The 15803-nt window shown below is 31.4% G+C and overlaps 1 protein-coding gene across 1 annotated transcript; it reads right to left on the reverse strand.

The window, feature by feature from the left end:
- Positions 1 to 9650: 9650 nt before the first annotated feature.
- LOC130443061 (trigger factor-like) lies at positions 9651 to 15620 on the reverse strand. The gene is made up of 5 exons (XM_056777520.1): positions 15484 to 15620; positions 15243 to 15357; positions 13520 to 13825; positions 11901 to 12279; positions 9651 to 9843 (listed from the first exon to the last, which is right to left on the reverse strand). The coding sequence occupies exons 3-5, from the start codon at positions 13616 to 13618 to the stop codon at positions 9758 to 9760; spliced, it is 564 nt and encodes a 187-aa protein (XP_056633498.1). The 5' UTR covers positions 13619 to 13825; positions 15243 to 15357; positions 15484 to 15620; the 3' UTR covers positions 9651 to 9757.
- Positions 15621 to 15803: the final 183 nt, after the last annotated feature.

Here is a 15803-nt window from a genome sequence, read left to right on the forward strand (position 1 = left end):
GATAATCGATGCAATTGAAATTCATCATTCAAGATTGCCAATGAGATTACCAAATCTTAATCCCATTGAACATATTTGGGAAGGTCTTCAACGGAAAACCCTTGATGAGGCATTCTGCCTGAGATTTGTATCAATTATAACAGCAGTTTATAACAGTTTAAGAAGTGTGTCTAGATATATAACAGCAATTATAAACATTTACGATTCTTATATCGATGTAGAATATATGAAAGCTAGTAGAGGAATACAGGAAATGGGGTCTGGAAGTCAATTTGAGTAAAAAGGAGTATATGTGTATTGGAGGAGAGCAACAAAATTGAATACTTGAAGAAACACAATAAGAAATAAGTCGTTGTACAAAATACAAATACCTAGGCATGATCATCACTAATGATGGAAGATTATATGAAGCAATCGCACAAAGAAATAATCAAGGAAGACAAGCAATAAGACAGCTAAATGGTGTATTGTGGGACAAACAAATATCCAAGAAAAACAAATATCGAATAGACAATAGCATAATAAAGAGTATAACAACATATAGTAGCGAAGACAGGCCTCTAAAAGAAAAAACAGTAAAAATGCTTGAAGCCACAGAAATTGAGGACGCGCGGCAGGAATCAAGACGTGAAAAATTAAGAGAATCGGGGAGATCATGAAAGTGCAGAATACGATTACAGAAGACAGTAGGGTGAATCAGTTAATATGTTACGGACATGTCCAAAGAATGCCTGAAGACAGCATACCCAAACAAATTTTAAATTGGACACCACAAGGAAGAAGAAAGAGAGGAAGACCAAGATTAAGTTGGAGGGAGGGTATCGAGAAGGATATTCGAGAAAGAGGATTGGAAGAAGATCGAGAAAGATGGAAACTGAGAATCGGAAGACGGCGAAGAACGTTTTAACCCGTGTTCTTTATAAATTTCAATTATTGTTTTAGAATGTACGAATAAATATAACTCTCATAAAAAATAAGCAGATCTGGTATACTTATGGACCTAAAACTGTAGATGGCACAAGTGCTTTAATTTATTTAAAAAATACAGTTTTGGTAGAGATATTTGTCTTTTAAGAGTCTAGAAGACTGCAAACATGCAGGCTTTAGACTACATTCTTCACTAAACTGAATACGCATAGAAAACTGGTACAACTGTTAGATTGAATCTACTACCTTTGTGGTGTAACAAAGAATGAGAGTCAAGAAGAGATCTAGAGACGCAATAGGTAGCATAATTCAGGGTCTAGGCACTAGAAAAAAACATTTAATTAAGGTTATCAACAGTATTGCTGAATATACTTTATATAAATAGTATTAAGCAATGTTCCAAGAATAGACGCTCATTAATTGAAGAAGCTGTGATATAATATTAAAGCACTCATGATAGGAATAGTTAGTAGATTTTACAGTCTTGTAACATTTTGTATCATATATACAAATCTGCCTTCAATTATAAGCTAGTGAACTAGTGAGAGATATAGTGAAAGAATGTGTTCCTATAGGATGGGTTTGTTTTTTAAACAATTTAAAGTCTTTACTGCAATTCATATTTGGTACATAATTAAAAAGTTTGTGTTCAGACATCGAAATTATCAACATTGTGGCCCATCACTAAATTTCCTGTCACATTAATTGCACTGCAATTAGGTGGGAACGTGCGGACGGAATAAAATTCATAGTTATGACAGTCGACAGTCAAGAGCCGATGCCCACTTAAGCCTCCTAATAAGCCCGTTGTACCCCACTTAAAACTATGAAAGGGTGATGTTCTGGAAAAAGGTAAACAAGTACCTTGATCGTCACTGGGCAAACTGTAAGACTTGTCCATGAGTTTGGTACTCGCAGAGGACGTAATCTGCAGTTTCTTGCTTCTAAATGTAGCCGCGACATTCCGGATTGTACGTGATATCTGTAGCACGGAGATGGCGTCTTAGATGACCGTGGCGGTTGAAAGACCAGTGATTAGTCGTATTTCACGCCTGTTTTAGTAGATCAGTTGGTTGGTTAGAGACGCAGAAAGCCGATTTATTTGTGTCTTAGTTTATCTTATTACAAGTGTTTATATCCTTGTTAGTAGTGTCTTGCGAGCAGACAAATGCGTACAAATGTTATTATTGCCGTATTCGAACATTTGATCTTTTTTCGTAGTGCTTTCTTCGACGGCAGACGTGATATTGAGGTATGTGCAAAAAACTGTTTGAAGTGACATTTTCGGGGCTATTCCTTATGGAAACTCCTCACTACTTGGCTTTATTCGAAGCAGAATGAGAGTTAGGCGTTGTATTGATGATATCTTACCAACAAATTTACCGTCTTATGTGAATGGGCGTCAGCAAATCCTTATTAGGAAGGTACCTCACGTATTATTTTTCTCGGCCACAAAGATTATAGTTTTTTACCTCATTGAACTTGAGTGGAATATGAAAGGGAGGAGAATTTGTACCATCCTCCACATATTTTTTGTAGCCAATCCATTGAATTAAAGTTGCTAGAAACGATACTACACAAGCAGATATTGACCATCTTTTGTCTTTGCCTAGGCATGTATAGTTCAGTTACGGGATCACCAAATCATATACTATTTCTTATTCTGAATACATGGTAATAAAATATCAATTGCTTTCATTAAATTCTTGATGTAAGGCTATTACAGTACTAACAAATCAAGGTCGATAATTGTAGCTTCTGGGTGTAACTTTTCTAATGTGACTGATAACAATTCATTAAAATGTTTTCTACAAATATATTTTACGTGGTACATTTCTTTTTACAAATAATATGCTTGGAAAACTAACTTTGATTTGATGTTCCATTTGATTGCAATGAAGTTATTGATAGTACACTGTTGGATCATACTGTATTTTTTTATTGATTTGTTTATCATTCTACCTAGGTACATAAAATAAACACGTTGGCGAGACAGGTGTTGTCAGTTTGAAATATATATATATATATATATATATATATATATATATATATATATATATATATACGAGGTGTGTGATAAATGTATCAATATATTTCATTTACCAAAGCTTAAGACTGTTAGACCCACACAAGTTGATGTTTCTACTCTTGGTACCGGTGCTGGAAGTCTCCAACTAGTAATAGATTGATCAAACAATCGTTTGATGATGATGTCCTCGTTACTTCTAAAATAAGGTGTTCTGAGATATTTTTCAAATTTGAGAGTCGAAAAAAGTCACAAGGGTTCAAATAATAAATATAGGGTTTCAAGCACAACATAAATGAATTTAAAGGCCAAAAATTCTCCGATTCAAATGACCTCGAATCAATAATTTCCTTGTCAAAGACAGTTAACGATTTATTCTGGTAAAACAAATTTCTTTGTGAACGATATCATTAAGGTTATCAGGCAACTGAAGAAATTTTGATCATTATTTATTTTGTTAATTGTCTCGAAAGAGCCGTATAATATGTAATCAATTTATTATTAATGGGAACACCTCTTCCATGGTTTAAGTCATACCTTACCAACAGAAGTAAGTAGAGAGCTATTAGATCCACTGCAGGGACTGTTTTAAGAGATTAAAAATTCTGACTCTTCCTTCCTTATTCATCTTTGAACTCGTTTGCGTAATTAATAAGCATGCTTCTTCAATTTCAGAAAGGTCGTTGCACGACTATCCACTTAGGAACGCGGAGCACGACCTTTACGTACCTACTCCACGTTCAGAACTAGTTGAGGGCTCAATCTTTTACAATACAAAGAAATGCACAATCCCTTGCCAATTGAAATCAAATCGATATTATCTTTTCCCGTATTCCATAATAATTTGAGGGTATATTTACTAGAAATTGCCTTTTACTATGTAAATGATTTCTAATAATGATATTTAATTCCGGGCAAGCTGCATACTAGTTTAATTTTGCTATGGACTTATATACTAATTATCACCTATTACTCTTACCTATAATTTTAATACTCATTGTGGTTTTTTTCTGTATATTGAAATTTTTGTCTACAAATTATAACAATAAAGCATTTCTCTCTTGGTACTCAATTTTCCTTAGACACCTGTTTCGAAAGTAACACTCTCATTAAATACAAAAGTAATAGCACTGTCAGAAATAATATTTTATTTGTACATTGAAACAAATATGGCCCGCAGTTTTACCAGTCTCATTACTTTTCTTACGTACCTTGTATATATTGTGAATTTTTTTATGATAAGTTTATATAGGAAAAACTTATAATTCTAAATTTCGACATGACAAATATTTACGATTAATATGATTAAATATTCCCGGTTGTGTTACTTCTCAAGTCTATCAGATAAGTTTGTAACACCTTGTAAATATCAGTTGATTATAGTTGTATCAAAATATTATTGCTCAGCAGTTTTACGAAGTAATGTAAATATTTGTCATGGTAGGTTATTTACTTAGGTTAACCTACTTGTAAAGACATTTAAGTAGCACAATATCTTTTTCAAAATATTTCCGTATTGAATCTTATTGAACTGCCAAATATAAGCAACTGTCTATGTATTTCAATTTTAACTACTCGCCCTATATAAAGCTGAAAGCGCTTTATAATGAAATGAAAAAGTGTGTCAAAAATATCGAATATAACTCAGCTACCAATCTACCCACGAGAGAAAAAAAATGTATATCACTTATCATAAAATATAAATAACTTAGTAGTTATACGAGGGTTGTCTGAAAAGGTTCGTTCTGCGAAATGTTCATTTGAATGCGGTTTTGACCTAAAGTGAGCAAATGCATAAATGATAATGCAGTATCCAAATCCTCTTTCGTATACGTAGACGTATTAATAAACATATATTCAATGACATCTCGATACTTAATTTGTTCCATTTTCAGAAAAATCACACAATGACTCACATATACGACTGTCAAGGAGAAATTAAGCGTCCAAAATGGCTAAAAATCTGTCCACGCATGAGCAAATATATATCCAACTTAAATTAATATGCACTGAAATTTTCAGGCTTATGTTAAAAATTATTCAAACAACTCTTGTATGTTCAATTTATTGATTTACTTTCAGCTCAGGACGAATCGGGTTATACAAAAAAGTGACATTCAAATGAAAAAATTGGTTCACTTCAGATAATATTTTCAATTTTTTCAGGCCATCCAAAAAATATCGCTCACGAACAATGAAGTAACTACAAAAATGGAAATAAGGCCATAGATAATTTAAGAGACATATCTCATACACATGGGAACATGGACGTAACTGTAATTCCAATTATAACCGCCAGATGTTACGTGCCTTATGGTGGAAATATCAACTGTTATTAAATTCGTTCAATGAATCAACGCCACATGCCTCAGTTGCACTCAAAAGTGAGGTTTGTTGGAGTTGAACCTTATATAGGAGCTGCTCCCCTGCAGGGCTAGGTTTGTGAGGGCTGCTTGGCGTTGTGTTTGCTGTTCTGGCTGGAAAAGAGGAAAAGCGAACGACACTTTCCAGAAGAAAACGAAAAGAGAAATCTAGTAAGTAAAAACGGTTCTTCTCGGTTTGGGGGTTTGTTTTTGTAACATTTATTTTCGGTTCGTTTTTTGACAATTTGGTTTTACATTTAAATGGAGGTTATTCTGGGCTGGGTTATTCCTTATCGACGGCCATTTAGATGGTGAACCGGTTTGGATTGTCTGGATAAAATAGCTTTCAAGGTTATTTTCTTCATTCTTATTTATTCAGCAGCGAAAATTTCAAGAAATCACTGAAGAGTTTGTGTCTTCTAGAACAAGGAATAATTTTAAGAGAAAAGTGATGTATATGCATTTAGGGGTGATGATTGTCGGAACGCTGAAGTTGAATTGACTCAGAGGTATTACTAATACCAGGGTTTTATTATACCTCCGAGTGAAGGGGTCTGGAGCATAGAGTAGTCATTTACTACTCGTTTACTTGGAATGGGCTGCGCAGCATCTCAAGCTAGCACAGCGCTGGCTACAACAACTAGTCCTTCTTTGATTGAGATGAAAGTGAAGAAGTACCATATTCACTTTAAGAGAGAGAAGAGAGAAATGCTTCATTGACAAAAAATTGTTACAATTTGTTGACAAAAGCTTGTAAAAACAAAAATAACTAAATAAAGATACAAATACAATAAAATCTCATTATAAAGAAGAAAACCACAAAGTAACAAAATTGTAGGAAATAGTAATAGGTAATAATTAGTATATAAGTCCGTAGCAAAAATCAAACCTGTATGCAGCATGCCCGGAATTAAATATTATTATTAAAAGTCATTGACGGAGTAAAAGGCACTTTCCAGTAAGTATACCCTACAATTATTGCGGAATACGTGAAAAGATAATATCGATTTGATTTCAATTGGCAAGTGATTGTGCATTTTTTTGCATTGTAAAATATTGAGCCCTTAACTAATTCTGAACATGAAGTAGGTAGATAAAGGTCTTGCCCTGCGTTCCTAAGTGGATAGCCGTGCAACGGCCTTTTTGAAATTAGAGACGCTTGCTTACGAATTAGGCAAACGGATTCAAAGATGAATAAGGAAGACAGAGTCAGCGCAAAACGGGAGGAACTTAATTTTTTAGATAAGATGATAATATGTAACTCCCATTTCAATTATCCACAACAAGCCCTGAGAATTTAACAGATTGAAAGACGTCAATGGTGGTCTGTATTTTTATATGATAAAAATTTGGTTTTAGAAACGTTAAGACAGAGAAGATTAGAATTGCACCATGATTTTAGGGTGATTAGGTCACTAGATATGGTCCTATGAATTAACGTGAGATAAGGGTGGCTCCAAGAGAAACAAGTGTCGTCTGCAAATAGACATATTTTACCACTGATATCTAGATAGGCGATATCGTTTATAAACTGATGAAACAAAATAGGGCCTAGTTCTGAATCTTGGGGCACTCTACATTCTATTAGCTTGCAAGAAGACATCGTTGTATCAAAACTTACTCCTGTTGGTAAGGTATGACTTAAACCATGCGAGAGGTTTCCCCTTAATAATAAATTCATTGCAAATAAAGGCACTGTACTTTGTAGTAATCACTATTCTGTAAAATGTATTTTAAATTCATAAAGACAGAACGTGGTTGGTCGTGATTCTTGACCTCAAATCAGTGATTATCTGATTCACGAGGCTGAACACTCTGATGAACTACAGGGGATAAATTTCGTGACGTTTAATACTGGCGTAACTTCCTTCTGTATTCTTGAGCTATCCTCAGTATAATTTCTAAGGGAGTTTGTTTTGTTGAACTTGAACATTTTACAAAGATGTTCAATTTCTTCCTCACCAAACCGTACCGATTTTTCAGTTGGCCACAAATCAGTTTTCAGGACTTCTAAGTCTGACAAGATTGAGTCATATTCTACCTTATTGGTTGAGGTACCATCCGCTGATGTCGATTCATAACTGTATGTTGTGGTAGAAAGCATTCTTCTATTCAGGTTGTTTATGACTCTGGTTATAAGTTGGCTATAGTTGATGACCTTAATATTTTAGTTGTTTTTGAAGGGAACATTGTTAAATGGCCCTCTTTCTCAGCAACGCAAAGTTGGTTTTCTTCTCGGAGTTATCGTGTACTTCTTCTAATTAACTTATCCGCATAAACAACAGCAGTTTCTCGATTTTGCAAACATTCTGACAGCATTGAAAGTTCTGCCAAAATATCGCATATAATCGCTAGATTTACTAAAAACTATGATGACGAAAACTTCTTGGAGAGACCACAGTATATAGTTGAAGTTCTCTCTGCGTCTACTGCAGCCTTTCCAAAATACTTGGAAGAACTTCATCTAATTCACTCTGATTTTTTGGTGATTTACTATGAATGGAGTAGATTTTATTCATAAATATTTAAAAATGATTCTCAACTCCAACTTCAGCAGTTGCAGCACTTAATGCTAGCTCGAGCCCGTAGTTCATGCAATACCAGACAATAATCTCTGGATGCACTCATCCTCTGTATAACGCAGGATTTTTTCCCTAATATTAGGCACCATCACTCGAATGAAATCAAATTCTACTTCAGATAATTGTTTTCGAAACCGTGATTTTTCAAAACATCTCAGTAAACTGTCTATGATGACTTTAGACGTTTGTTTACTCAGTTCTATCAAGTCTAAAAACAAAAAGTGCGGTGGATGCTCTTTGTTGAATTCGCAATTTAAATAGACGATTACAGTGGACTTCGCAGAGTAGTTGACTCGTCTATAAGAATTGAAATTTTTCCATAAATTTGTGAAATTTTGTTAGTAATGAGCACATTTTAAAATAACCAAAAACCAGTGTCTGAATGGCGTGTCGCCACCATAGCACCTCTTTCACTCGTTAATTAAACTATAAATTGAATATTTATCTACACGATAGCTAATTTAACTGACTGAACTTTAACTGAACGTTTAAACGTAATTAATTAAACATTTGAGAAAAAATCCCTAATGTTTAATTATATTATTGTTTATTTGAAACAAAATTTATATTTTGTTTTTGTAATGGCTTTTAATGAGACAATTTACGTATTTTCTAAATTGTCTAATACATTGGTGCTCTTGAAATCCTAAAAGTTTAGCAGGATAATTTTAGTTTTTGAAAAAATTTTGTTTTGATTCCGACTGAGGCAAATTATCAAAAAAATATGTGAAAGAATTCTCGGTTCATAATAATTGTCACCGAATTCCTTCATCCACTATAATGCTCATTATGTCACACATTATGAAATATGAACATGCATTTTTCATCTATTTCAGTTTATTTTCAGTATTCATTAACAAATATTAATGAATACCTTGTAATATGTAGGACATTTAGGTATATCTGGGTCAAATGAATATTTATAATATATTTTTTTAAACAGTCCTTATCAAAACGATTAATGGAAATGTTAAGGAAAAAACATAATTTAAACTAAAAATGGATAAGCAAATAATTTTTCCGATTGTTTTGTAAATTATATTAATGAAATAGTTCCATTTTAGTAATTGCAGAATCTATTTTTATAAGGAGCAATCAAAAACTCACTTCGCTACCATCTTATACAATACAATGTAGTCAATAAATTCACGTTATTATGTAGTATGATATTTTTCACATACATAGATTTTCAACACAAAATGCGTTATTCTCCACTACAAGACAAACCTTTACAAAATAATTGGGGTGGGAGTTACTGTCTCACTCACCATACTCGCCTGATAGCGCAACTAAGATTTGCATTTATTCCGAACGCTAAAACATTTTCTGACCTGTAAAAAATTTGGATAATGTCCTAAATGTCATCATAGGCTATCTGGAAAAACAATTTTATTCGGTCTCCCTTCAAAAATAGATCACTATAGCAAGGGGTCACAATCTAATAGTCGCCATTTTAGTTGCATTTGAGACTGCATTAGTTTGGCATCATGTCGTGAGAATTAACAACTTATAAGCTTGATTATTACGTTGAATATGACAGCTTAACAATTCATAAATAATTCACCATTGATTGGGCGAAGACTCCGAAAAAGAAAAGGTGGTCATTATCCATTTGTAGAAAAAATAAAAGCAGACACCTTGGCGTCTACTTGTTCAATCTTATCTGAGTATAGATACTGTAAGGTTAGCTGACACTAACCTTACGGTATCTATAATTTTTACACTTTTTTGATGCGTGTTAAAACAGTTGCTGAATAAATTCAGAGTATGAAACATTATTTTATTGGAAAATTAAAGGTAACATGGAAAACGGAACTAAAGATAACATATATAGAGTAATATATTAGAAACTTTAACAATCAGTCAGTATCCGTATCTTCTGTGACATCGATGAAATTTGTCTCTGCTGCTGATTTGATACTGTCACTAAGAATTGAAGGGTTTGCTGTAAAAAATAATTTTAGGTAAATTTCGGATTAATTCAAAATTACACTACAGGGATTAAACACAAACAACCTATTTTACAGACGTTTCAGGTTGAATCATTCTAATTAAGGGTCAGAGCTCTAGATGAATCTGCCAGCATAAGTAGATATCGAGTTGCCGAATTTAACTTTTCATTCTCATAAGGTCTTGGAATATTTTAATAGATGGCTGCTTGTTATAAACATTACTAAATTGAGTGTAAAGGATTTGTTATGAAGTTCAAATTTAAAAAAAATATTAAAATTAGGTCTAATTATTTAATATGCAACATTTTAATTAGCTATTTTGTAAACAATCTTTTATTTGGAAATACATATTTTTTACAAGTTTTATTTCCACTTTATTAATAAATAATAACACGTTTTGTTGAGGTCATTATTATAATTAAAGGATTAAAAGACTTGACTAAGAAAATAATTTTAAAATTATTGTCCTAATAAGATTACAACTAATAAATTTCCATATATTTTTTGTCATGATGGTTCTCAAAATCTTTTGTGATACTGTATCTTGAAAATATACTATTTTGAGAAAAACATAAATTTGAATATTACTCGTCATTAATATTGTTGTCATTGTCGTGATGCATCTAAATATAGGTGATCTGTGGGATTACACTATTATGAAGTGAATCAACTTGTTTATCAGAAATTACTGGTTACATTTTTTTGGAATATTAAACGCCAATTGAAATGATTCTCTCGAAATAATCAAATTACGCCATTCTAAGACCGACCTAAACTAGTATTTTTGTTATTACGATTAGTAGAATCGGTGATAGGTTATTCAAAAAAATATTTTCTGACAGCCATTTTTTAGTTAAAAAATACCAAATAAAACAACTTTTACATTTATTTTCTTGTATCTTATTTATTTATTTTAAATCATTCTGAATACACTGTTTACACCTCCACTACACTAACACTTACAATTACTGTGAGTGTTGGTGTAAACAGTATGAATATTGCCAACGGTTCCAGAAATTCCAGCTTATTTTAAATCAGTTAATCCCCACACATAGGATGTTTCTAAATTCATTCTACTACTTATTTTCGTCAAATTTTTTCCAATTGAAAACACAATTGTAAGAATCTATTTATTTCAATATAATTCTATTTGAAGCATCATCTAAGGGTTCCAGTATTCAGTTATTTAAATTTTTTTGATAATTCTGGCAGTTGCAACCCTTAAATAAATTTTTGTGAAACTCATCTGTGTTATTCAAAACAGCATGACATGGTGAGTAAAGGATCATATTGCTCTACAATATTGACCTTCCACATACTGCTAATCAAATCGAATACTGAATCCTATCTAGTCAAAACAGGCCTCAGAATTCTTCAAAGATGGAATTCAAAAACTAACTACAATATGACAAGTTCCTTAATAATAAGTTGTAAGTGTTGATTTGGTGAACTTAACATCCTAATGAGCACTATCCTCTACTATTACCAGTGATTTCAAAAAAGGAGAACCCCAAGTGGTCCACGGGAGACTCGACAGTGGTCAATGTAATTTCTAGCGTGATATCTAATCGCAAGTCCAATGTCTGATGCTTATTTCGATAACAAAGTGAACGTCTTATGAAACTATAGGTAATCGCATGTTGGAAAATGGAATTGAGAGTGTTGGTGTAGTAGCAGTAGGAAATAATGTGTTACCTTTATAATGGTGGAAATTTTGTCCTAAAATACAAACTTCAGATACAAATAAAATGACTGAATTTTTTATTTCTAATTTAACTGAAACGAGCTCGCCGAAAAAATTCGGATAGAAATTTTCAATAAGAATATTACCAGTAGTCTCAGTTATACAGGATCAATTCATTTCATTGTGCTGTACCCTGTACATGACAAGAAAATATAAATCGCTATAACGTGTAAGTTGTATAATAGTAAAATATAGATAAATTTAATTGTATAATTTCAAGTTGAATTTGGAATTAAATATAGTGTAAAATATGCAATAAATCAATTAGAAATATTCTATATCAAAAAGTAGAATTCATAAACTTACGGCTAGGCATATCCTCGTAAGTAACATAGTCGTCAATATCGAAACTTTGATAATCATTCTCATCAACGCCATAGTTAGTATACAAATCGCAAATGTCAGGCATCTGGGATTCATCATAAAGTTCATGGAGAACATTTATATCTTGCGTTTCTTCAAAGATCTCATCATCGGCTTCAGAATCGTGGTTGGAATTATAATCATAGTCATCATTAAAATCATAAACATCATTATAATCGTCATCAGGATTATAATCCTCATCGGGACTATCATGAGGATTAGAATTGTAATCGGTGAAATCATCGTCTTCGTCCAACCAAACTGTATCGTCATCGCTCTGTATGATGTCTATTGCTATATTACGAGGAACAATTTCCATCACCTAAATAATTATAAAAAAAAATAATTATTTCCAAAAACTTACAAACATAAATATGACTTTGTAGTTTTTCACATTTTTTATAAATGGTGGAAGCGCCTTAAAACTTTTTATTATAGCGGGCGGTTTATTTACAGTATTTCTTCTAAATAATTTCCAAGAAAGTCTATTTATTTATTTCTTCTATTTCTTTTTGTTCTAAAACTTTGTAGAATTTTATTCAGTTATATAAATGATTTGTATAAACGCAATTTAGTTAATTTTAAATGAATAGTCGTAGTGAATACAACGAATTGATAAAGTGATAAATAAATTAAAAAGTAAGAGTCAATGTTAATTCACCCCATGAATGAAGAGTGTAGATAAATATGAAAAACGTTACAGTATATTTGGTATACCCTGTTTTTAAGCTAGGAGGATCATTTTGTGAAACCTAACCACTGGTAGTCACTAAAAAGTTACTGGAGTTATATAACAAAAAAAAAAATTTATGTGACTAAAGTTTTTTAAAAATAAATTTTCAAAAGTGAAATTTATAGTTTTGGATTGGAAGCGATGACATAAAATACTAGTCATACTAAAATTATACAGTCTGGAAATAATGAACCACAAAGTAAATAATAATAAACCTAATAGACACACTGTAGAAGAGGGAATACATATTAGGTTAATAACAGTTGTCAAATTTGGAGGATCATGAAGTTTTGTATTTTAAAACAATTATAAGATATGAGTTGTTTCTGATCAAATGTAGCATGAAGGATTTTGATTTTGATATTTGTATTTCTTCACTATCTTACAATATCGTAGCGTTCATAATGGCATTCATCATTGTCTCTGGTTCTTCAAGTGAGATTTGTTTATAGAAATACACCATAGAAATAGGTTAAATAAATAAGAAAAACACTACAATACAATATAAATAATGATTTTGCGGATTCTTAGGATCACAAAAATTTAATGTTTCACTGTTACTCTTAATACCAACAGATAGTTAAGAGAAAAGATTAATTTATTGTTGTTAAACTGAAAGTGTAATAAAAAATATGTATCAATGTTACTTGTCTTAATATTATTCATATGTTAACATTATTCAAATGTTAAATAGTTTAAAGACATCCTTAATTTTGTAAGAAAAGGGTATATTAGTAATAACAGTAGTTGAAAAATGATTTTAGCTAATTTCTATCTTGCTGATGAGTTTCATTTTATTATCAAAAAATCAGTTTGGTACAATACTTACGACTGTATCAGTTGGTAAAGTAACCCATTCTTCTTCGCCATTTGGTTCTAAATCACTATCCCAAAACTCTAGTGGATTACCTAAAAATTGAGGAGGCATAATGCCTTATTTCTTTTTTAGAAGATTCTCTAAGGACTGAGTTGTTTGTTGCTCTGAAAGCTTATCTACTTTTTTTTGTTTGTTACCCCGTTTATAAGGCTTGATTTTGATAGATTTGTTGTTTATTTTATGTTTTTTCAAACTAATTGCCGCTTCCTTCAACTTATCTTGATTTTCAAAATCAACAATACACCAACGGCGACTTTTCTGAAATTCGACAAATAACAAATTTCAATCAAGAATATTATTAATCTGAATATACATCAATTAACATAATCTGATGATTTTGTATTGGTAGTGCATAAAGGATATTTATAAAGTAATAAATTTTTTTTAGATTTACAAAAATGTTGAATAAAAGTTTTTTCAAATAAGTTATGCATAAATCAATTAGAAATATCTAGAGTAGAATATTATTTCAAGATCCCCTATAAACATATTTTTTAAATAGGACACAAATATATATTTTCAGTTTTTCAGAATCTCTCTCTCGTACATAATAGTTTTTAGATATTTCCTGAAAAAATAGCTGTCTTAGAAAAATCCATTCACATAATTTTAAACAATACTGAAGTGTGTTAATATCCTATTCTGTTGGAATTAATGTTATTAAAATTCTGTCTGTAGTTGTTGCAACTACAATTTGTTGTAGGAAGGAAACAATTCAATAGCTTATTTGGCTTTAGTGAAGGAAAAACTTTAGTTTCATATGTTCCTCTGGCAAACAAGAGTGATTCTCGTATCATCGCTCCACAATGACAATTCCATTGAGTTAATTCAAGTGATAAGAACAAATCAGACATTATAGGATTTTATAAGTCTATAAAAGTAGGTGTTGATACTGTAGACAAAATGTGTGCCACATTCATTTTATCAAGAAATATCAAGTGTTGGCCAATGGTAATATTTCTAATTAAATCGAATATTGGTGGCATAGAGAAAACTACTTCTGAAATAATTGACCCATGAATTAACAATTGGAGAACTGAGCCAAAGAATTTTGAAAACTGTTGGCACGCCTACTTATCCCCAAATGAGATTGAAAAGATTTTGTACTACTTCCCAGTAAGAAGAAAGATAGCCCAATAGCCACTAAGAATGACGACGTTTAGTGTGCACCTCAGAAATTGACTTGAGGATATAATTTCTATCAATGACTTTTTGAAATTGAGTTAACTTTTATTCTATAATTACTTGTGTTTCTACTTGTATACAGCAATGTATCCTATATTTAATCAATTAACAACCTTTGAAATATATTTTCCCTTGGAGAATCTAAAAAATGTTGCACACTGTATATCTGTCGTTTGAATTATTGATAATAATCAATTTTGAGCTTGGATAGGCACATAATGCCAAATTCATACATTGCGCCTTAGAAAATGTTAAAAATGCAGTTATAAATCTTGTTATCTAGAGCAAAATTCCAGAGAATGTTCATTGACTGAACTTTTCACTAGTATCTCAAATGTAGGTAACAAATCTATAATAGTTTGACGATTTTAGTAGGACAAGCAAACCAAATACAATTCAATACATACCAAACTTTTTGAATTTTAGATGTCATAATAATAATGTAAAGAAAAGAAAATAACCAATTTATGGAAATTATATGATAACATACCTGCCTCGGGAGGTGTACTCTTAGAATATTTGGATGCAAATCTTTAATTACAACTTCGTCTGCAATTTTTATAGGTAGACGAATGTATAACTTTTTAACCTCAGAACCCTCTATGCTAAAAAATAATAAAAATGGACATGTTTGATATTCATTATAACCTCTAAATATATTAATTAATCCATGAATCAACTAATGATACAATTTAAAATATTTTAACATATTTACATAATTTTTTACGTACCCCATAATTTATATGAATTATATAAAGAAAACATGTGCTTTTTTTAAGAAGTAATGAGAATTTCAAAATTTCTATTATAATTTACACCAAAAATTTGAGAAACGAGAAACACTTGTCAACTGTCAAATTAAGCTCCTTTCAAGAAAACTATTCGTTTGCACGAGAGAAGATTTATACATTTTTTTGCCAGAGGGCGCTAAAGTACAAAATTTAAATTTATATATTTACCGTAGTTCAAATAACTGGAAGAAATGGGATAAAGCAATTCACACCGGATCTATAATGTAGAGAAATTTATAAAAATTGAGTAAGATTACAAT

This window comes from Diorhabda sublineata, chromosome 4 (assembly GCF_026230105.1).
Source record: "Diorhabda sublineata isolate icDioSubl1.1 chromosome 4, icDioSubl1.1, whole genome shotgun sequence".
Classification (NCBI taxonomy): domain Eukaryota; kingdom Metazoa; phylum Arthropoda; class Insecta; order Coleoptera; family Chrysomelidae; genus Diorhabda; species Diorhabda sublineata.

Excerpts from the sequence above, each read along its gene's own strand:
- LOC130443061 (XM_056777520.1), bottom strand. The coding sequence starts at position 13,618 with ATGCCTCCTCAATTTTTAGGTAATCCACTAGAGTTTTGGGATAGTGAT. Across the intron at positions 12,280-13,519 it reads CTTTACCAACTGATACAGTC|GTGATGGAAATTGTTCCTCG; the intron begins GTAAGTATTGTA and ends ATAATTATTTAG. Across the intron at positions 9,844-11,900 it reads TTACGAGGATATGCCTAGCC|CAAACCCTTCAATTCTTAGT; the intron begins GTAAGTTTATGA and ends TATTTTTTACAG.